At 36.6% G+C, this 24,400-nt stretch overlaps 1 protein-coding gene across 14 annotated transcripts in view; it reads right to left on the bottom strand.

The window, feature by feature from the left end:
• The window catches only part of FRYL (FRY like transcription coactivator), a 300,909-nt gene that overhangs the window by 98,399 nt on the left and 178,110 nt on the right, over nt 1-24,400 (bottom strand). For all 14 annotated transcript variants that reach the window (XR_009693420.1, XM_061146006.1, XM_061146005.1 and 11 more), the window contains 6 exons: nt 12,120-12,199; nt 11,656-11,736; nt 8,463-8,631; nt 8,076-8,168; nt 4,797-4,895; nt 2,668-2,769 (listed from right to left, as the gene is read on the bottom strand). Coding sequence is in view for 13 of the 14 variants with exons in the window: in XM_061146006.1 (XP_061001989.1) it covers nt 2,668-2,769; nt 4,797-4,895; nt 8,076-8,168; nt 8,463-8,631; nt 11,656-11,736; nt 12,120-12,199 (624 nt within the window). In the remaining variant the exon portion in view is untranslated. The remainder of the gene's footprint in view (nt 1-2,667; nt 2,770-4,796; nt 4,896-8,075; nt 8,169-8,462; nt 8,632-11,655; nt 11,737-12,119; nt 12,200-24,400) is intronic.

Here is a 24,400-nt window from a genome sequence, read left to right as displayed (position 1 = left end):
ATCATGGGATACACCTACAACACTGAAACTGAGAGAAAATAGTTAAAGTTTCAACTATCTAATTTTTCCACTAAAAGTACAGCATTTAATTTTAGGCAAGTTTCCATTTTTAAAAGAAAAGAAGCATACACTGTAGAAAAAATATTTCAATTATTTTTATATGGCACCTACTCTTATTCCTCTCTCTCTCACTTATTCTTCGGAACTTTAAAATCATTTTTCACATAATGACCTCAACTGACATAAACACAGGGGGATGGGAAACTACTAAATCACATTTGGAACAAAAATAGCAGATTTAACATTTTCAGTGAAAATAAACTGTTGTTCTCTCATGCTATTTATGGACCTACAGATTAATGGCCATTTTTCTGGTCACCAATTTCAAAAACTAGTATGATAATTTTTTAAATATTGTGCACTATTTTAAAGTACCTTGAAAATTATCATATTTATTCTTATGAATCTAGAGAATAATGTGTTTTCAATACCCCAGAATTATAGCCAAAACTACATTTTAAAATATTTAAGTACAGCAATACTCTTTATAGTACATTATCAGGTAACATGGTAGACCAGAAAGAACAAAAACTATGGAACTAGATGGATTTAGATGCAAACCTTCTATCAGCCTCAGTTATAGTAAAAATTAAATGAGATACTGTACTTAGAGAATCTAGCCTACAATAAGTATTAATAAAAATTTGTTTAAAGAAGTAGTAGGTCTAAAAAAAGTGTTAAAGATTACTTTGAGATCAAGAGATTACTTGAATCTCAAAGCAAAATCAATTTAGGTAAGACCTTCATTTTGGACCAATGTTCCCTATATACAAATCAAATAAGTTCTACCCGTCACAAGAGATAACTAGCATAGTTTTTCCCTGAATACTCAACTCCTTACCTCAACTATGCAGGGTAGCCACAGTATATAAAACTTAACAAGCAGGAACCAAGTCATAAAATTTCTGCTGAATAGAGCCTTAATGTAAGTTAAGGGTTAATGGTCAAGACAACTATATTCCAAATATTCATGCTAAGTGGCTCTTATCTCCTTTAGCCTGGCAGATTGACACAGCCATTAATGAAAATGGACAATATGCCAGAAATGTTTAATAGGAGGTAAGGGTTCAAAGAAAACAGCATTTTAAATGAAAGCCTTAAGACAAAAAAAAAAAAAAAAAAAAGTTAAGGCACTGTGAAAGAACTGCAAATATGTTAGGTGGGAACGTGTATATACAACACTCCAACAAGCAACAGGAAAGCATGAACTGCCATGGAACAAAGCGATCTTCCAGAAACACTTAAACGGTGTGCCTTAAAATATGTTGTTGTAAGTTTGAAGAATCACACTACCCAGAAAATTATCACCTCCCTTTCAGCACCTAAATCTGTATGAATTATCAAAATAAGGACAGAAAACAATATAATGTACTTAATTAAACAAAACTTATTTTCTGGTTGCATGGCATAAAGAATTTAACCAGTTTGACTAATCCTGGGAATTTTCATAAATAAAGCAAAGAGAATATATCAATTCTCATCCAAATATGAATAACATCAATGTATGTATATTATGGAGGGAAACAGCCAAAAACACTTCTGGGAAGACCCATTTTTAGTATACCTTACTAAGAAATCAGAGTATTTTTCAAAATGATATGTAAAATCATTAAAAAATGTATATAGAATAATGTTGTCCAGTAAATCAATCCTTAAGTGAGAAAAAAAGAGCCAGTCCTATTTCTCACGTCGTGATTAGCTGTTGGATCAGAGATGATTCATTTAATCTCTCTGTGCCTTGGTTTCATCATCTTCAAAGTTTAAGATTTTCAGTTTTAACCCTAACTTAGATGAATAACAGAAAATAAAAAGCCATGTCTGCCATATTTCTATAATACGTTAGCAGATATTCAAATATATTCATTTATACATCAAAACAGTATTCAAATCCAGTGTTCACATGACATTCAGATGTGGAACAATCCCATTCTGTGTCAGATATTAACTGTGCTCCTGTCCACAGAAGAAAAGAAGATCCTGTGAGATCCTTCAGCAGAGTATCCTGGGAAGATCCTTCTACCTCACAGTTTTCTTTTCAGTACTAAGAGACTGAACATAGATGTGCCAAATACTGCTAATAACAATTAATTATCCCTTGATTCAAGCCAGAACATTTCAGGAGCTGTCACATCCACATGGATCCAGAACCATACTTCTAGATTTGGCCAGGCATAATTACACTAAATGTGCTTGATGATATTTCATCATCAAGGCTTTTTTTCACATTATTCAGACTTGAGCCAACATTACTGAATTTTCTCAAGAGAAAACACAAAATAACTATCTGAAGAATTTTATAAGATTAAATAATACTCTGAAATCCTACAGGAATTAATAAATATTGCTAAATCTAAGATATTATAATCATTAAAAATATATAATTTTGCATTCATTAAGACCAACTAAGTTTAATCAACAGTTTATTCATGTCTGTAACATGATTCCCTATAGAAGAAATGAAGTATGTATAAGAAATATGGTAAAATATCTCTATTCAAATGAACTATAGTACTAAAAGTTTTCTTATATGCTTATATAAGCATTCACATGCATAAGTGAATGTACTACAGTCAGTATCTACAGGTCAGAAATGAGATTAAGTCTTACCTTTAAGTGTGACAAACAATTCTGTAGGAAAATATGCCAGTTATTTAAAAAAAATTGTTTCTGACTGACACATAAAAGGCAAGTAATTAATGGATATAGAGCCTAAAGGAGAGGAAGAAAGAGAATTAAGGTTTTTCATTAAAAAGGCAGCACTGGACTTGTAAATTCTATTTCATTCATTCTCATACACACACAAAAAATTCTATTAGCATTTTTCCATTTGTAATAAAAAATACAATCAGGGAATAATCAAAGAAATGACAAAGGGCAATTTTTCTGTAAGAACAATTTCCTGACCTATCACCTCTCCCCGAGTTAGAAATACGCTGTTATTTCTCCCTAGACCCATCACTCCTCTAACAAGAACAGCAGTCAGAGGATAGACCAACGTTAACGTTTCAGCTTTCAATTCATCAGGTGACTTTAGGGAGTGTGTATACTCCAGTCACTGAGAGGATACGTTAAAGTGCTAGAGGTCTCACTTTCCTAACATGAAAAGTGAGGATGATCATCACACATATCCTATAGGGTTCTGAGGCTTAAAGTAAGATAAAGAATGGGAAGCACTTGGCTTAATGCCTGGCACAATCACTGTTGATTATTATTATGCCTCTATCTTAAGTGGTCAAGTATTCATCCAATATTTCACATTTTCTCCAAGCCGCATACAAATTTACAGAAAAATCCCTCAAAGTTATTGAAATGTATGGTTAAATGGGAAAAAAAAAAATCACCTTAAATTTCTGAAAAGAGAAGATGTAATTATATAGACAATCACATGCTTCAGAATACAACTTATTATAATGTAAAACTGGACTTCTCTGGTAACTCAGCCTGTAAAGAATCTGCCTGCAATGCGGGAGGCTTGGGTTAGATCCCTAGGTTGGGAAAATCCTCTGGAAAAAGGAATGGCAACCCACTTCAGTATTCTTGCCTGGAGAATCCCATGGACAGAGGAGCCTAGCGGGCTACAGTCCATGGGACAAAGAGCCGAACACAACTGAGAGACTAACACTTCACTTCTCACATTCAACTTTTCCTGTATTCTAATACGGGTTTCACTCGTGGCTCAGATGGTAAAGAATCTGCCTGCAATGCAGGAGACCGGGGTTCAATCCCTGGGTCGGGAAAATCCCCTGGAGAAGGGAATGGCAACCCACTCCAGTATTCCTGCCTGGAATATCCCACAGATCGAGGAACCTGGTGGGCTATAGTCCATGGGGTTACAAAGAGTCAGACACAACTGAGTGACTAACACTTTCACTTTACATATTCTAATACAAAATTTAAAGCATCTGTCAATCAACATTTAGATAATTGAGATGCTGTCATAAATGTGGCAAATTTCTATAAAATTTTTTTCTTTTAAAAATTTTATAGCAGTCTCCGCTAGTAAGGTATTATTTCTCAGTGCTCATTTCTATTGAATAAGAAGTCATGATCTCTGGCTTAGAAGACCTGCTTTAAAATATATTTTCTACTATCATTAGAACACCTTTAAACTACCTTCTTGTAGCATCTGTATTCTTTTATGTAAGTATATTTTTTTATTCTTTATACATCCTTGTTTGGTTCCTGATTTTAAAGAAAAAACAGTGTTTTAGTAAAGCATTGAGCATGATATTAGCTATGGCTTTGTGTATAGGGCCTGTGTTTTATTGAGCTATGTTACCTCTTTATCAACTTTGTTGAGAGTTTTTAATCATGAATCTGTCTTGAATATTGTCAGATGCTTCCTTTGCATCTATTAAGATGATCATGTGACTTTTATCTTTCATTTTACTAAGGTGTTGAGTTATATTGATTGATTTTGGGGTATTGAACCATCCTTGAATTCCTCAAATAAATCCCACAGAATCATAAAATAAATAAATAAATAAATAAAAATAAAGCATCTGTCAAAACCTAGAATAAAGTCTGAATAACCTACCAAATACAGAACTAATAAAATTAAGAATATACAGTTTTTAAAAGAGCAGGAGAAAAGAGGTAAAATTTCCCCTTGTGCTTACACTTTGGATATTTTACAATTTGAATTTTTTTAATTCTCTTTAAATTCTACTTTAAAAAAAGCTCTAATAAATTCATAAACCAATTATTAAAATTCCAAATAAATATGTTTCTCATACCAATGAATGTTTCTTTCTGGAACTCAGTTCAAAAGTAGTTTGATAAAGCATCTCCACAAAATTTTTCAAGCAGGGAACATTCACTTCGTTTTTCACAGCCTAGGTAAAAAGATAATATAAAAACAAAGAAAATGGTTACAAACGTTAGATCAAACTATACAAGGATTACAGAAAGGTTCTGTAAGGTTTGAAATTAGTTAATAATTCCCTGAGTATCTAATGGAAGTTCCATAAAGTAAATAAGATAAACCAGGTCCCTGCCCTGGTGAACAGGCAGACTAGAGACAAGTAAACAGGCAATGAAAATGTGGCACAAAAAAAACTCTAAGAAAAAATTCTGTGTGCTCTTAGGGCACTCAGAATGGGCCCCAGTGAACAACTCCGTAAGGAAGTAACAGATACACTGAACCCAGCATTTCCTTGCCTAAAATACTACAGTAGCATCCCAGGTAACCTCTCTGACCTTATCTCCCACTGCTCTGGCCCCTGCCCTGGGATCCAGCCACACTAGCATCTCTGTTATTCCTAGAACACATCAAACATGCTCCGGCTTCAGGATGACTGTGCTGGCTCCTTCTGCCTAAGAAAGTCTTCCCCCAAATCTGGTATGCCTTGCTGCTGCATTCCTTTAGTTTTTGGTCAACTGTTATCATCCCTTTCAAGGTGGTGGTCTTTGCTAAAGGTGAAAGTCACTCAGCCGTGTCCAACTTTTATGATCCATGGACTATACAGTCCATGGAATTCTCCAGGCCAGAATACTGGAATGGGAAGCCATTCCCTTCTCCAGGGTATCTTCCCAACCCAGGGATCGAACCCAGGTCTCCCACATTGCTGGCGGATTATTTATCAGCTGAGCCACCAGGGAAGCCTGGTCTTTCCTAATCACTCTATTTAAAATTTCAACCCCCCTACCCACTGCAGCATTTTTAGGTTCCTACCCTGCTTTACACTTCTCCATAGTACTCACCAACACATCTGGCATACTGCATATTGTACATATTCATTTATTGTGAGTTAGCTTACTGGATATAAGATATCTAAGAGTAAAAAATGTTACCTACCCTGATCATTCTACTCTGTGTATAGGAGAGGCCCTAACACACAGAAAGCCCTCAATACAGATGATGAATGCGTAAGCAGAGGTCAACTCAGAAAGGAGGCTGGGGGTCATGAAAGGGGCAAGAATGTTCCAGACAGAAGAAGCTCCATGTACAGAGGCAGGTGTTATGGGCTGAACTGTCCCAAAATTCAGACACTGAAGTCCCAACCCACACACCTCATAATGTGACCTTATAAGAAGATCACTGCAGATATAGTTAGTTATATTTACAAGATAAGGTCCTATTGGCAGGGGAAGGGGGTGCTACTCCAACATGACTAGTGTCCTCAAAAAGCGGGGGAAATGCAGACATAGACATGCACACAAGGAGAACACCATGTAATGATGAAGCATAGATCAGGGTGAAACTTCTACAAGACAAGGAATGTCAGAGATTTTCAGCAAACTACCAGAAGCTAGGCAAGAGGCATGGAACAGATCTTCCTCACAGCACTCAAAAAACCAACTTGCCAACATCTTGGTCTCAGACATCTAGCCTCCGTAACTGTGAGACAATAAATTTTTGCTGTTTAAGCCACCTAGTTTGTGGTACTTTGTTAGGACAACCCTAGTAAACAAACTGAACAAGTAAACACGGCATAAAAGAAGAACAAGGCAACAGTAATAATGGACCACAGTCCAAAGTCTTTCTTCCTACAATCTGCTCCTCTTGAAGAACTGTCTTAAAAACTACAGCATACTCTCAGATATCTGGTAAAAACAGATTTTCAGACAAAGGGGAAGCACACATGACAATTCGGGATGGATAAGCAGTAACTCAAATCACTTCTAGGGAACAAATATCTCCAAACAGGTATATACATAACTGAACTGTGTATCCATACAATAGAATACTTGTCAACAGTGAATAAATTGCTGATACATTCTGTAACATAGCTTGAACTCAAAATAACTATGCAGAGCAAAAGAAACCAGAAAAGAGTCTGTAGTGTAAGATTCCATTAATATAAAACTCTAGTAAACCCAAAACGAAGTACAGGAATAGAAAGATCATTGGTTAGATCTGAGAAAAATGTGGGGTGAGTGGTAGCAGGGATTAAAAAGGAGCATGAAGACACTTTTGGAGTATGGTAGAAATGTACACTATCTTCATTGTGGTAAAGGTTTTACAGATGTATACATATGTCCAATTGTACACTTTAAATATGTGTAGTTTAAGTCAATTTTACCTCCATTAAGTTTTTTAAAATGAAATATGTGTGTGTGTATAAATATAAAGAATTATCATTCACACAGCAGTACATAGTAAACTGAAAGTAAATAGCATTATCACATACCACACACACACACAAAAAAAAACCACACAGGGAGCAAAAAAATTCTAGCATGTCTAAGTATTCTAAAATCCCTAAATCCTATTTCACATTATGTTACTAGTGTATGGGCTTCCCTGATGGCTCAGATGGTAAATCTGCCTGCAGTGCGGGAGACCTGGGTTCAATCCCTGGGTCAGGAAGATTGCCTGGAGAAGGGAAAGGCTACCCACTCCAGCATTCTGGCTTGGAGAATCCCATGGACTATATAATCCATGGGGTCACAAAGAGTCGGACACAACTGAGGAACTAATACACATACACACATGTTAGTAGCAACTACAAATTAATTTTGAGAAATAAATGAATTTAGACCAAGAGAAGCTTTCATAAATCTGTTTCCCTAGACGTTACCATGATCGTATTTTTAATAATCATATTTTCTAAATAACTTAGGATACATATTTTGACAGATATGATGAATGTTATGAAAACTACAGAAATGAACATTTAAAAGTGAGACAGTCCTGTAAAATCTAGGATATACGTCACAGTACTTTTAAATTCTTCAGAAGCATTAAAATGGCAGCCACCCTGTAAGGAGCGAATGCCATTAAATGCAGTGTGTTACACTGAGCTGCTTGAGAGGAGCATTATTTCGAGGTTGCAAAAACACTGCCTGTTAATGGTCTCTAAATCTTAAGGGTCTGGGCTTGTTCTTTTAATTAAAAGACTGATCGATGTTCTTCTGCTATTTGTCTAATAAAGATTTTCCTACACCCAAATAACATTCAAAGTTTCCACTTTACTGTCTATGAGATTACAAGAAAGTAAGAATGTATCATGTGGTAACTCTTCAGTGAACAGAGACTTTTAAATACAACATAAAAGTAAAAATGGACTTACAGCAGCTACAGGGATAAGAATCTCCACAAATAAACCAGCAAGTGCATGTTTTATATCTTTATCTTTTACTTCTAAGAAATACTGAGCACATTCCTTCAGAGGGGGGAAAAGATATATTAGATTAACAAAGGAAGAAGATTAAAGAAATGTTAATATCACAATAATTTCTTAAACATTCTGCAATTTTATAAGAAAACTAAGTTCAAAATCATGCTCAAATTTAAAAAGAAAGTTAATTCACACTTGTGACAATTTAACACTTGGAATAAGGAATGAATAACTATCATTAATTCATATTGTTTTTGTTTCTTTTTAAAAAGTCATTAAAAGAGAAAACAACTACTGTTAGGCTAATTTCAGTCACTGCAGTTGAAAAGGGCAGGTCACCTGCATGAACTGAAATGATGCTTCAAAATCTTCTACAGGATACATTTTCACTCGGAAAAACTTCATTCCCATTATTAAGCTGATGACGCTTTGTACCACATGTGGACTTTGTTCCTTTTGCCGCAGTTCTTTTAATTCTGTCACAAACTTCTTCCTCACAGCCTGAAACCTTTAAAATACATGGATACATAACTTGATATGACTTAAAAACACTCATGTCTCACATGATATTTAAGGTTGAAATCAGAATGTGTTTTACCTAAACACCATCTCCTTTCTCTGCCCTCATCAAAACTACCAGAAAAACATATAGATGAAAACAAAATTCTTTGTTATTCTAAATTTGCTATTCATTTAGTTTTTCAAGTCAAAAATGCCTTAGGGAGAAATTCTAATTTCTAATAAGAAATTTAATAAGAATCTTTCTTTTTTTTTTTTTTAGAAATTTAATAAAAATTTCTAATAAGAAACTAGAATTTCTTATTCCATATTAGAATTAGAAATTTTTCTTATAGAATTATAATTTCTTATTGTTTTAATACCATCGATACAACATTACTACACTTATTAATAATCATCATAAAAGTAAGATCTAATAACCTACCCATAAAACATCCATATGTAAATCAGAGAGTGTCTCTAAATTTTAAGGTTCCTTTTTAAAGAAGTCTGCAATCTGAGTGACAAGGAGGGTAGACTGAAGCTATACATTTGTTTAATGAGATAAACCAATCAACTGTAGACTACTAATTATCACTAAAATTTATCATCCTCTTACACTGTAGAGAAACTGAAGAAGAACGGGGGGCACTGGTCTCACAATGCGAATAAGCTAGAGAATCACAATGTTTTCAAAACACTGAGCACCGTCTTGGATTCAAATGACCCCAGTTGTTAAGGCTACTAAGTTTTTCTTTGTTTACATTGCAAAAAGATATCTGATAGTTTGTTAATCAATAATACTTCATTTACCCTCTGTATATTATGAAACATATACTATGTATTATGAAAAATACAATAAACAGATTGCTTATATTAAGTAAAGAGTTTTACTATTAATGTTACTTGGGGAAACTAGTCCTTGAAAGTTAAAATGACAAAGCATACTACCCCATGGTCACTGATTACATATTAATATTAATAAATATAGATATCAATTACATATTAATGAAATATGGACACAAGATGTGAAGTATAACTTATTTCCATTTCAGTCTTGGAGAATACAACACCATTTTCCATGAAAGTATTCTTTTGCATTTTATAAAGAAAATATAAAGTGAATAAAATTCCTTCCACTGCAATAATATTAGAATCTAAAGATTTTTTTCTTTTATTAAATTTCTCATAATAATTATTAGTCACTATAATCAAAGGAAATGCATAGACAAGATTCTAAAACACCCCCAGCCTTTCTCTTTCTCCTCACCCCTTCCCCACCTCACCACTTTTCCTCTCAAATGGTGGTGCCATCAGCCCAACCAAATGTGGATCTGTCCACATCTTTTCTCATGTTCACCGTATGTGAGGGTGGAAAACACGTCATTACTGCTCCGAGTGGCATTTCTCTAACAACTAGCCCAGCGAGTGTCCTCAATTGTTCAGTCATGTCCAGCTGTTTGTGACCCAGTGGACTGTAGCTGCCAGGCTCCTCTGTCCATGGAATTTTCCAGGCAAGAATACTGGAGTGGATTGCCATTTTCTACTCCAAGACCAATGAGACTGAGCAACATGTCATATATTCACCTTATATTTACTATCCTTTACTATAAATATTTTTATTTACTGTCCATACAATCCTAGATTTAACTTAGCTATGATGTAGGGTTCTTCTGGATCCAACTTGTTCATGTATTATTTAGCATTTCTAACCTATATTCCTGATAGAAAGTCATTCTCAATAAAAATCAAACTATCATGAACTACAGGGCCATAAAAAGAAATATATCATTGCTCATGTTTTAGTAGCTATATTCCTGAGACAGGGATTCACTGTTGGTTAAATGTAAGTGCAATATTAAAATACTATTGTCTAAGTCATTTCAAATACTCCAACTATATTCCAAGTTCTATAACATTGGGTATACAAGAGTCTCTGGTAAATTACAAAGGATAAAAAAAATTACTAAATTAAAAGATGTTTGCATACTAAGTCAGTTCAGTTGTGTCCGACTCTATGTGATCTTAAGGACTGCAGCCCGCCAGGCTCCTCTGTCTATGGGCTTCTCCAGGCAAGAATACTGGAGTGGGTTGCCATGTCCTCCTCCAGGGGATATTCCTGACTCAGGGACTGAACACACATCTCTTGAGTCTCCTGAATTGGCAGGCAGGTTCTTTACCACTAGCGCTACCTGGGAAGCCCAAATTAAAAGATAGTAAATACTAAATAAAATACATTACTTAGTATTAAAATCTAAACTACTAAATGTTAACAATAATTGCGTTGGCTCCTTTAGAATTTAAAAGGTTGTTACATGATGATTTCAGGGCCAAAGACTGACTCTTTAAATAGCACCCAAGAAAATCTGAAATGATCCTTTCTGCCTTATAGATTTCCAAGTAGGAACAAAGGCAATTCAAAACCTTCCACAGTCTTTAGAATAAGCACAAGATACGAAAGACAAGCATCCTTTTTAGTGTTTATGATAATTATGGTTCAATACAATCAATGCATGTAACTCCTAATGAATAACCCCTTTTATGGAGTACTCTAGTATATCTTATCATCCCTTTTTGGTATGTCTTCTATCTATTCAAAACTCTGTTCAGTATTAAAACAAATTAAGATAGTTAGAAGGAAGACACTGTACTGCTCTCTCAGAAATAAAGGCACTCAACTAGAAACCACTAAAAGTAATTATTAGCTTTGACAAGAGTTCGAAAAATACTTCTCACAGAACTGTGAAACACAGGGAATAAGGTAATGATCCGACAATTTTTGGCAATTTCTGACTTCCTTAATTCAGGTGTTATGGAAAACACCAAATAAGTGAAAACAATTTGTAGAACTGAAGTATGGTTGTCACTGAAAAATCCTCTAAAAACACAGTAGCAAAATAATAAAAAGTGAATCCGACTTCACAAAATTCTATGGAAAACAGAAATAAGAGACCTAAACTAGTTAGTGTCTATTCTGTCAGTTAGTAATGAGGCATTCTAAAACAAGTCAAGATCAGTGATTTATGAAACTTACTTTGATTGGGCAAGAACGCCTATCACTTCTGCATATAAATCTGCAATAATATGCACATTCCCAGTGTTGGTTCCTGAATATCTAAAGCAACAAAAAGAACAAACACATTATTTCATTAGATTTTTCTGCAAACACTCTTTTGTAATAAATCTGAAAATTCCTTATCAGGGTGTTATATAAGTTTTCTCTGAAGATTCACTTGCAGAATGATAAAAACCACATGAATTTTCTCCTATCTCTACATTTTAATTTGCCAGGAAATTTAACCTGATTCTTAAAAATTCAATCAATGGTTTTAAGAATTATTTTTACAAAATCCTTTCCCTAAGCATCTTGTGTGGATTAAAAAACATAAAGGCGTAACTACTTTGAACTCCAGTAACAAATAATTGAGGAAAATTCAAATTAACAGTCTAAGTCTAGACTGCAGATAAAAGTAACAATGCCGTAAGTATTTTACTTACCCTTCCTTATGTTTAAAGTGCTTAAAAGCTAAGTTTAGAACTTCATGAACTAAGGGATCAGGCACAGGATGAACAGGAATCTAAAAAAAAAATAAAAAAAAAATCAATTGTGTGGCAAATAGGTTATAAGTCTTTTATGAGTAGTCTCATCATTTCAACTAACCGAATTAATAACCAATTTTAACTTTCACGATATAATCTACTACTGTCAATCTTCCCCATTTCTAAGAATGTTATCGTTTTTCTCTAAGAATTTAGCTGAACGCCTACTTTGTTGTTGTTTAGTTGCTAAGTCATGTCCGACTCTTTGTGACCTGGTAGACTATAGCCCACCAGGCTCCTTTGTCTATAGGACTTTCTAGGCAAGAATACTAGAGTGGGTTGCCATGCCCTCCTCCAGGGGATATTGCTGACTCAGGGATCGAACCCATGTCTCCTGCACCAGCAGGCGGATTCTTTACAACTGAGCCACTAGGGAAGCCCTCAACATCTAATTCAACAAGTTCTAAATTCAGGAATATTAGCTTCATAACCACAAACCCTTAAACTACAGACTATGCAGATGAAAAAACAGTCATTGTTGTTCTATTTTCTCTATCAGAAACTTAAAAATGCACTCCTGGGTAACTCTCTGTGATACCTATAGGAAAGGAAGCTTTGATTGAGCCAGGTCCATATTCCGCATAGTCCGATATTCTACCATAATAGTATCCAAAAGAAACTCCAACTTCAAACAATTTAAAATTAGTTATGGTTTTACTAGTATTAGAAATTTTTCATTTAAATGTTTGTTTTATTTAGTTCTTTAAAAATTACATGTTAGTTCCTAATATGGAAAACATATCAAAACATTAAAACCAGAAAGTAAAATCCCTGCCCCTCCCCACACATGTAATCACTACTGGTATATATCTGCTTGCAGGTTTTTTCCTACACTCGCCCACCCACACACCTTATTTTTACTTAACGGAAAGATGCATCTTTCTCTGTCAGTACTGAGCACTCCTTACACTATTTAGCATCCATATAAAACTCTGTGCATTTTATAATTTATTTAATGAGCTCCCTATTAATGAACATTTCACTCCAGATTTTCAATATATATGATGTTATACAATAAACATCTTACGTATTTGGCATGATTTACTTTTATAGTTCCATGGGAAAGAGTTCAAAAGGAGGAACTGATGAGTTAAAGGTTATCCAAGTCATCATTTATACAGATTCTAGTTCTTTATATGTGGGGGTCTGTTTTTGACCTCTCTATTCTATCAATTAACTCACATCTATACTAAAATCATTCTTTCTTAATTATAAGAGCTTACTAACAGGTTCTGATGTCTGATACTGCAAGGCATCCCTATTTTTCTTCTGCGACAGTGTGGCTATTGTTCTTTCCTATTCAATTTGGAGCCATCTTTCCTAGTTCCACAAAATTTGTCTGTTACAGATCAATTTGGGGTAACTATATTCTTATACATTTGCATGAAATATCTTCCCACTTCTTTAAAGTCTTTCAGGAAAGTTTTACAATTTTCTGATTTTGCTTTTTGTTATTCTTAAGAAAATAAACATATGAAGAGATGCTTGCTTTCATCAGTAATAAGAATGAAAATACACAGTTCAGTTCAGTCGCTCAGTCGTGTCCGACTCTTTGTGACCCCATGGACGGCAGCACGCCAGGCCCCCCTGTCCATCACCAACTCCCAGAGTTTACTCAAACTCGTGTCCATTGAGTCAGTGATGCCATCCAACCATCTCATCCTCTGTCGTCCCCTTCTCCTCCCGCCTTCAATCTTTCCCAGCATCAGGATCTTTTCAAATGAGTTAGTTCTTCGCATCAGGTGGCCAAAGTAGTGGAGTTTCAGCTTCAGCGTCAGTCTTTCCAATGAATATTCAGGACTGATTTCCTTTAGGATGGACTGGTTGGATCTCCTTGCAGTCCTAGGGACTCTCAAAGAGTCTTCTCCAACACCACAATTCAAAAGCATCAATTCTTCACAACAAACTATGGAAAATTCTTAAAGAGACAGGAATACCAGATCACCTGACCTGCCTCCCGAGAAATCTGTATGCAGGTCAAGAAGCAACACTTAGAACTGGACATGGAACAACAGACTGGTTCCAAATCGGGAAAGGAGTACGTCAAGGCTGTATATTGTCACCCTGCTTATTTAACTTATATGCAGAGTACATCATGAGAAATGCAGGGCTGGATGAAGCACAAGCTGGAATCAAGACTGTTGGGAGAAATATCAATAACCACAGATATGCAGATGACACCACCTTACGGCAGAAAGCAAAGAACTAAAAAGCCTCTTGATGAAAGTGAAAGAGGAGAGGGGAAAAGTTGGCTTAAAACTCAACATACAGAAAACTAAGATCATGGCATCCGGTCCCATCACTTCATGGCAAATAGATGGGGAAACAATGAAAACAGTGACAGACTTCATTTTGGGGGGCTCCAAAATCACTGCAGATGATGACTGCAGCCATGAAATTAAAAGACACTTGCTCCTTGGAAGAAAAGTTATGACCAACCTAGACAGTTTATTAAAAAGCAGAGGCATTACTTTGCCAATAAAGGTCCGTTTAGTCAAGGCTATGGTTTTTCCAGGAGTCATGTATGGATGTGAGAGTTGAACTATAAAGAAAGAAAATACACAAGGTGTCATTTTACCCTTACTTGATGGGAAAAAAACTAAGTCTGACAACACCAAATTGTAGAAATAAGGTAAATGAATGAGGACTCACAAACACTGCTGGTCAAACTTTAAATGAATTTTTTACATAGCCTGCAATCTAGTGAAGACCGCAGTGTGGCACCACAAAACATGGCACCTGGGCATAAGGACGGTTTTAAGCTGAAGGCAACAGAGAAAGAACAGAGGAGGGAAAAGCACTCTGCTCCTCCTTCCTCCCTAAAAGCAGCCTCCTCTCTTCCTTTTCGCTAACCAAGAAGAGGACAAACCGCTGTCACCAGCAACACAAAGTATGCACAGAGATGGAGCTGCACAAAGAAGCCTCACTGAATAGTCCTTATTTTCCATCGGTTTCCCCCATGTATTCACCTTCCCAGGATTTACCATCTCTAGCAGCCCAAACTCTTTTCCTTGTCTTGTCACTTCTCCACAATGTACTGTTCTTTGCTAAAACAGGTTCTCAGATTCAACCATTCTTTGAGTCTTCCTTCTTTTCTGTGAAGGCCTTGAGATGTTAGGTAGTAAACCTTTTCTTCCACTAAGCTTACTTCTGTCAGTTTAATCTGTAGGCCCCAGTTACTAAACTAAAATAAGGATGTTTAGCTATATACTTCATACATTAATCTTAGTAACATAATATTGAATGAAAAAATTAAGTCCCAGAGGAAAGAAAAGTGTAATACAACTTTTTAGAAAGTTCAAAAATAAGAAAACTTTAATATATTATTTAGACATACATGAAAACATTCTTTAAGAGTTAAGGGAATAATTAACATAAAAATCAGTATGATAGTAAGGAAGTAGCCAGGGAGTGGAATAGGAGCTTTACATAATTAGGATTAAAATTTTAGGTAATAGTCAAATTCTCAGTCTTAGGTGGTAGGCTCATAAGCAACATTACACTGTAAATAAACAAAAACACAGGCAGTCATGTAGAGATCAACGACAAAAGTGCGTCTTGAACCAAGGTTATGATTTATCCAATCTGTGCATCTCAGGGTCCAACTAAAACCAAACTCATAGGAATTCTTTACATTTGCTTAAAATTTTACCAGCTGAGCTACCGGGGAAGCCCTAAAATTGTTAACAATGTAGTTTATAAAACACCTCATCAATAAGATGAAATTGTAATAAACATGTTAAATATAACCAAGAAAGTTACAAACTAGACCGGGGATAATAAAAAGGATTATAACTGCTCAGAGATGATCACAATGCTTCTCGGGGATTAGATGAAGAAGGGATTTATATTTAAAATGAAGATAATTTATTTCTTACAAAGACTAACCAGGTACTTATCAGGAGGAGGCTGAATTTCAGCCTTAATAATGATCAGGAACTAGTTCAAAAGTGGCGAATACAAGACAGACAGTAGGTAAGAATAAAGATAATTAAATTACAATGAGGGGCAAGAGATCCAATAAGGAACTATTAGTTTACATTTACTCACTTTAATGAGAAAGTGACCAAATTCACACCACAGGAAGGAGAGCCCTGGGATTTTTTTTTTTAATTTATTTTTTTATTGGAATATAATTGCTTTACAATGTTGTGTTAGTTTCCACTGTACAACAAAGTGAATCAGTTATATGTATACATATGTCCCCTTCCTACTGGCTCAGATGGTAATGAATCTGCCTGCAATGCAGGGGACCTCGGTTTGATCCCTGGATCAGAAAGATCCTCTGGAAAAGGGAATGGCAACCCACCCCACTATTCTTGCCTGGAGAATCCCATGGACAGAGGAGCCTGGTAGCTATAGTCCATGGGGTCACAAAATTTGGATGCAACTGAGCGACCAACAGTTTCATTTCCTCTTGAGCAGTCCTCCCACTTTCCCGACACCCTGCCCCTCTAGGTCGTCAGGAAGCACCACGCTCCATCCCCTGCGCTACACCGCGGCTCCCACTGGCTACCTGTTCCAGGCATGCTGGTGTGTATATGTCGGGGTCCCTCTCTCCACTCACCCTGCAGGACCAGGATGTGTGAGACGGTGCCTCAAGCAGAGGCAGGCACACAGCTGACACGGCCCTCGAAGGCTCATGGTGAACCCTGACTCCAGGACCAACGGCTACAGCCACAGCCTGGCCAAGTGGCTCGGTATTTACTGCTGACCAGAAGAAATCAGAAAGAACATTCATCTGAAATTTCCTAGCGATGGGTACTGTCCTAAAAGCCTGAACTTGAAATTCAATTAGAAGAAAATGTACTCTGAGGGACACCCCCATGCTATCCATCATATAAGGGCTGAGTAACCAGCTGTGAACAAAATTTTTCAAGGTCTCAGATAACCTTTTAAAAAGAACCTGACCTTACAAGAAAGAAATGAAGTTTATGCATCAGTTTGTAGAAGCTGAGATTTTTAAATGCCATGCTATTAACTGTGCGTGACTGCCTGCTAAGTTGCTTCAACCATGTCTGACTGTGCGAACCTATAGACCGGTGCCCGCCAGGCTCCTCTGTCCATGGGATTCTCCAGGTAAGAAGACTAGAGTGGGTTGTGATGCCCTCCTCCAGGGGATCTTCCCAACCCAGGGATTGAATGAGCCTCTCTTACATCTAACCTGCATTGGCAGACGGGTTCTTTATCACTGCTGCTAGCCCATGATAATAACAGACCAGGACCTAAATTTATTCTACATAGTAAAAGTCAGAGAGCTCAGCCTCCAAAACAGTCTTAGCCTTTCTCTCCCATTGGTAAACTGAAAGTATAAACCCAAAATTCCTCTTGCAATTAGGGATACTTTAAGTAGGAATTTTATGACTGACTGCCTAATTATAAGAAGCTTTCCAATCTTTTATAGGCAGACACATCCCACCATTATAGAAGCATAATGTTAATAATCACATCTCACTGATATAGGAATTTTGGAATATTGGCTGGGCCATTAAGTACGATCTTGGCATGGCAATGTTTTACGTGGTATCTTGAGTACCTTTTCTTAGGGCTACACTATTCATCTCATGTTAACAACTTATTGACCAGAGACATGCTAATACTCACTTATACAATCAAACTGCAGACCACAGGAGTTTGCTTCTGCAAAAATCCCCCAGTCAATAACAAAACAAGAAACTAAAACCAGTAACTCCAAAACGCTCCCTTAAATTTACACCAAGCTGCTCAACTTATTATAAATAAATTATAATCAAATCATAATATAATATTGTAAAATATTTTCTTCATTAGAGTAATAAAAGATGTCTTTCTACACTTTTTATCACTCTAATGACGAAAAGCTGAGCTTTTCTATTCACTAGTTATATAACCTGGAGGAAGTTTCCACTTTTTTACCTGTGAAAATTGCAGATAATAAATTAGGACCCATAATTACCAGACCAGAGATAAAAAACTGAGAGAATGCATTACAATAGATTGATTCTTGTCCTTGAACTTTTTCTATCCTTCTCTAATAAGGACTAGGACAAAATTCTTACCTCCTAGGAAGGTAGGGCAGATGAGGGAACTAGAACATAGGATGGAGACACTGAGGACAAGGCCTCATAGCAAAAAGTGGCAGTAATCCAGAGTTCATTAGGAAGCAGGGAGGCAGATGTTTGCTCCTAGCCTGATCTTCCCCAGACTGGGCCAAACAAAATATGCCCGAAGGTAACTAAAAGGTTACTGAAGTCCCTGCTGCTGTCCTCTATGTCCCAGTTGTTGTACAGTTACTAAGTCATCTCTGACTCACTGCGAACCCATGGACTGCAGCGTGCTAGGCTTCCCTGTCCTGCACTATCTTCTGGAGTTTGCTCAGACTCATGTCCATTAAGCTGATGATGCTCTCTAACCATCTTATCCTCTGCCACCCTCGTCTCCTTTTGCTGTCAGTCTTTCCCAGCATCAGGGTCTTTTCTAATGAGTCAGCTCTTCGCATCAGGTGGCCAAAGTTTTGGAGCTTCATCTTCAGCTTTGGTCTTTCTAATGAATATTCAGGGTTGATTTCCTTTTGATTGGTTTGATCTCCTTGGGAATCTCAAGAGTCTTCTCCAACACCACAGTTCAAAAGCATCAATTCTTCCTCAATCAGCCTTCTTTATGGTCCAGCTCTCACATGTGTACATGATTACTGGAAAAACCACAGCTTTGACTATATGGACCTTTGTCAACAAAGTGATGGCTCTGCTTTTTAATATGCTGTCTAGGTTTGTCATAGCTTTCCTTCCAAGAGCAAGTGTCTTTTAATTTCATGGCTGCAGTCATTGTCTGCAGTGATTCTGCAGTCCAAGAAAAAAAAATCTGTCACTGTTTCCACTTTTCCCTTTCTATTTGCCATGAAGTGATGGGACTGGATGCCATGATCTTAGTTTTTTGAATGGTGAGTTTTAAGCCAGTTTTTTCACTATCTTCTTTCACCCTCAAGAGGTTCTTTAGTTCTTCTTCATTTTCTGCCATTAAGTCCCAGTAAGCCCTCTGATTAACCCATCGATGGTTAAAACAAAGTAGATATCTACCACTAGGTGATGCCAACCTGTATTTGGGAATAGGCTGTATATGGATCAAGCAGCCTGACTCCCAGAACTTCCTGTGACACTCACAGCGCTAATCACACAGGCTGGCCCCAGACACATCAGTGACCTTGCAATAATATGACACTATATTTGACATGAATAAAATTTTCTGTGCCCCACTCACTGTGCTGTGTTGTGGTTTTACCATAATGACTTCCTCACAGGGATGTCTGGTGTGCTCTAGGCCAGAGATGTGAAACACAAGCTAACTTATACTTTCTCCCATGTAGTCTTTACTGGCTCCAACTATGCCACAAGTCTAACAATGAAAGCTCGGGACACTATTTACCCATGTTGTATGCTCTCTATTACTACCTTAATACTGAACTACCAACACTTTTCAAGTGTCTGTGTGCTGAGTTTTTACCAGGCATTTTATATACATTATTGATGACACTTATAGCAACCTTACATGGTAGTATTTGTCCCCTGTTTTGCAGATGAGAGGACTGAAATTTAAGTTGGAGCATACTTCTCTAAAATAAACTGTGTGCCCAGCTTCTGATCTATGAAAATACATTTAATAAATGGAACAAATAAGGAAAAAAGCTTTCAGTTTTATCATATTGTAGCTAGAAAAGAGACAGAGAAACAGAAGTGAGAGAAGAAACATTATCTCAGTTTTAATTTTTAGAAGAAAAAAAGCACACTCTCTAAAAATTTTAAGAATGGACACTATTAGAATGCTCAGACATTCTTGAAATTCCTACTTATCCCCCTTACTTACAATAACAAAAACAACAAAAATTCCCAAACTGAATCTCCAAAAAGGGGTGGGGTGGGGTGGAATCCTATTTCAGTTTATAGAAAAATGTTCTAGTTCATGGAGTAATAAATAGTCTCATCTGTAGTATCAAGAATTTTTCAAATCTTGTCATTTGCATGACTAGAAAGAAGCAGCTCAAATTCTACTTGAACATTCAAGCAGGATATATCAAGTAGACTCTAAAGAATACTCAAGTATTCCAAAGCTATTCCTTAAATCTAATGCTTTTAGCGCATCGTTAAAGTGGAAAATCACAAAACCAGGTAAGGTACATATACCTCAGAGTCAGCAAGTTTCATTCATTATGTAAATAACCAGTCCTCAATGAAAAAGAGAGTGAATAAACCCATGACTCAGCAAGATCACAAATAACATCATAACACTCAGGGCTGCTCACTAACATCTAAAATGGCAACGTCAAATCTGAAAATCCTAAGGATCTACCTCTCCACCTTCTGATGCTTCATAATAAGGACAAGACTAAGCCTTTAAAAACTTGAAGTGGCTCACAGGCCTGGTTTCCTAATCTTGTCGGTTTCAAAGAACAAATGTATGGCTAAAATTCAATATGAAAAAAAATTACCTCAAACATTCTAAATGCTATGGCGCTGTTTAAATATGCTTTTTATCAAGGATTCTAAAGCCTCTGGTACTAACATTCTAACATTTGTAGTCGGCCATGACCCCAAAATTATTCTTCTGACTTTCCTGAAAAAATAAAATTAGTCCTTTATCATCTTGATTTAATTTTGTTCCCAGTGTTTTAAATCACACTGATTTAACCAGATATTTTCCCATTACATTTACATAATCTCAATCCTTTGTCTAACTTATGATTTAAACTTTAATTTTATAAGATGCTGGCCATTTCACCTAATTTTATATCACTGATTTTACCAGTAAGAATAGTTTTATTTAAAAAGAGAAAAAGGTTTATAATCTTCAGCAAATCATTGTAACTAAGAACATTTATCTATAAGATAAAAACAACAGATAGCATTTATTAGACACTTCCCATGTTCATATTATCATATCTAATTATTATATTTAATTCTCATGATTCTTTTATAGAGGAGGAAAGAAATTGTTAGGGGAAGCACACTGACTGAAACCGCCCACCCTGGCCAGGCACCATAGTAACCATTTGCATGAGTTGTTTTATGGCAGGAGATCCTGATAAGGAATACGGAACTAATAAGCCACCACCAACCGGAAGAGTTCGGGAAAGGTCAAAAGGAAACACCGCGTGTCTATCCACTTCCCAGAATCCCCCTTGCTAGCATCCATCTTGGCTGAGCGATGCGTGCGCCACCAGGAAAGACTCTGAATTAGAATGATTGGCCAAAGACTACCCGGAAACGAATCCCATCACCATAAAACCCAAGACTGCGAGCCACGCGGCAGAGCAGTTCTCCTGGGTTCCCTTACCTACTGCTCTCCACCCGGGTGCCCTTTCCCAATAAAATCTCTTGCTTTGTCAGCATGTGTCTCCTCGGACGATTCATTTCCGAGTGTTAGACAAGAGCCCAGTTTCGGGCCCTGGAAGGGGTCCCCCTTCCTGCAACAAAATCAGTGAGTAATAACTTGTGCAAGTTACACAGCAAGTAAATGACACTGCTGGGATTAAAAAACATTCCCAAAGTTTATCAGAAAGATCATGTGGTATAAGGGACACAGAGCTCTTTGTGTATTGTGAAGAGTTCTAAATATATGATCATGACACATCATAACGTGTGATAAGGACATGACAAATTAATAAACAAATAATTTGTAATATATGAGATCAAGCACTAATCCACAACTAATATGTACTCCCCTTTTAAGACTGACCCAACCATGTATCGATATTTCACTACACTCCAGGTTACCCCTGGAGCCATCCATCTCATCAAAATAAAACTGAATCACATTTTAATACATGTATATTATGTGGGACAAAAGTAACAATCGTATTAAATTCAAAATATACTACCATTGATTACTCTCTGCATCTATTAAACCCTACATCATTTTGACATGGAAAAAAATTGGGTTCGTTTGTCATGATAGCTCAGAAAGTTCTATTGATTTTTACTTCATTTTCTGTAGTTGCAGTTATTTTGAAGAAGCTAAAAAGACTTGCCTTTTACTGGGAAAGAGAAAACCTATATAGGATTTTTAAATAACGAACATCAAAAAGAGACTTGCTCCTTGGGAGGAAAGCTATGACAAACCTAGACAGCATATTAAAAAGCAGAGACATTACTTTGTCAACAAAGTTCCGTCTAGTCAAAGGTATGGCTTTTCCAGTAGTCGTGTACAGATGTGAGAGTTGGACCATAAAGAAAGCTGAGCGCCAAAGAGTTGATGCTTTTGAACTGTAGTGTTGAAGAAGACTCTTGAGAGTCCCTTGGACTGCAAGGAGATCCAACCAGTTCATCCTTAAGGAAATGAGTCCTGAATGTTCACTGGAAGGACTGATGCTGAACCTGATGCAAAGAATTGACTCATTGGAAAAGACCCTGATGCTGGCAAAGACTGAAGGCAGGAGAAGGGGCCCACAGAGGACAAGATAGTTGGATGGTATCACTGACACAATGGCCATGAGTTTGAACAAGCTCCGGGAGTTGGTGGTGATGGGCAGGGAAGCCTGGAGTGCTGCAGTCCATGGGGTCGCAAAGAGTCGGACGTGACTGAGTGACTGAACTGAACTCATGCTTTTGGTATATATTTTATTTTGGTATATATTTCTTTGATGAGTGCATTTGAATGAAAATATGAGGATAATGGTAAAAGAGAAAAAGGGCATAAATATTGTTGTAGAAAAGAAAATAACATAACACTGTAAAGAAATTATACTCCAATTAAAAACTAAATTTATAAAAAAAAGAAATGTTAAGTAGAAAAGGAACTGTAGGTTAGAAGAGTATGATGAAAGAACCAAAAACAAGGATGAGCTATGAGAGCACTGTATTTCCCCTTTTTACACTCTGAGTCCATGTGAACCATGGATATGAAAGGATTTTGTGCAGAGGACTCGAAAAATGGGCGTGAAAGGATTTTCTTAGGTTGATAGACCTCGATTTTTTTTTTTATCCTACTAGAATCTGGACTATTAGATTTTTTAAAGGAACAAGAGGCAAAGGAAGATCAAGACAAAGACAATGGGGAAGGGTAAAAGGACAGCTGAGAAGGAAGGGTAAGGGGAGAAAGGAAACCTTCCAAGGGTTTGTCTATGCACTGACGTTCTGAAGGCAGGGCCAACACAGGTCACTTTCAGATGAGAAGAGAGGCCAGCTGCTAAGTGGGAGACCATCACAGCAAACAAAGGAGAAAAGGCATCCAAGAGCCGGATCACGGAGCGGCCTGAAAGTCAGTGCATGGAGTCTGCAATATCTTTCGCTGGGAGAAGAAATTCCTCTATCATTTAACTAAGAAATGCAAATACTGATGACTAAACTCCTCACAAGATCTACATTTAGCATGAGATCAGCCTTGATGAGGCTTCCCAGGTGGAGCTAGCGGTAAAGAATATGCCTCCCAATCCAGGAGACATAAGAGACTTGGGTTCAATCCCTGGCTCGGGAAGATCCCCTGGAGGAGTGCGTGACAACCCACTCCAGTATTCTTGCCTAGGGAATCCCATGCACAGAAGAGTCTGGCGGGCTATGGTCCATGGGGTCACAAAGAGTCGGACACAACTAAAGTGACTTAATATGCATGTAATCTTGAACGCAAAGCCCAAGTCTGTTCATGGTATCATACTTCTGGACCTCAGCTCCTTCTATATCTCTACTGACTTCAGCCCTAGGATCCAGCTAAACTGAGAGATCACAGAAAGCAAATCTGGCTTTCAGAAAGCACAACTTTCAGAGGAAACTTCTTTCCCACATTAACTAAATAAATCTTTATGAAAGGTACAAATTAAAGTGATTTTACCTTTGATTAATGTGTTTATCTATTTCACATATTCAAAGTCATTAAACTTTTATTTTAAACAAAATAAAAAATAAGAAAAAATTATTTTTATCTGTGGCTTTCAGATATTCAGATTTCAATATTTTTTCACATACATTGTAAAAGCAAAGGCAAAGTGCACATGATTACATAATTCAAATATTTTTATATTGGTAATGTCAAGAAAAGACTATCAAATCAATTAACTTTTTATATCTTATACTTGCTTTTTCATGTCATATTAGGTATTCTACTCCATTTTATACAACAAAAGCAAAACTCCCTGTCCAAACATGTCATATGCAAAACATGATTCTTTTTCTTTAGGTGACCTGATATTTTCCCGTTTCCAAAACATTACAGCA

This window comes from Dama dama, chromosome 6 (genome assembly GCF_033118175.1).
Source record: "Dama dama isolate Ldn47 chromosome 6, ASM3311817v1, whole genome shotgun sequence".
Lineage (NCBI taxonomy): Eukaryota > Metazoa > Chordata > Mammalia > Artiodactyla > Cervidae > Dama > Dama dama.
This window is presented reverse-complemented; position numbering and strand designations above follow the sequence as displayed.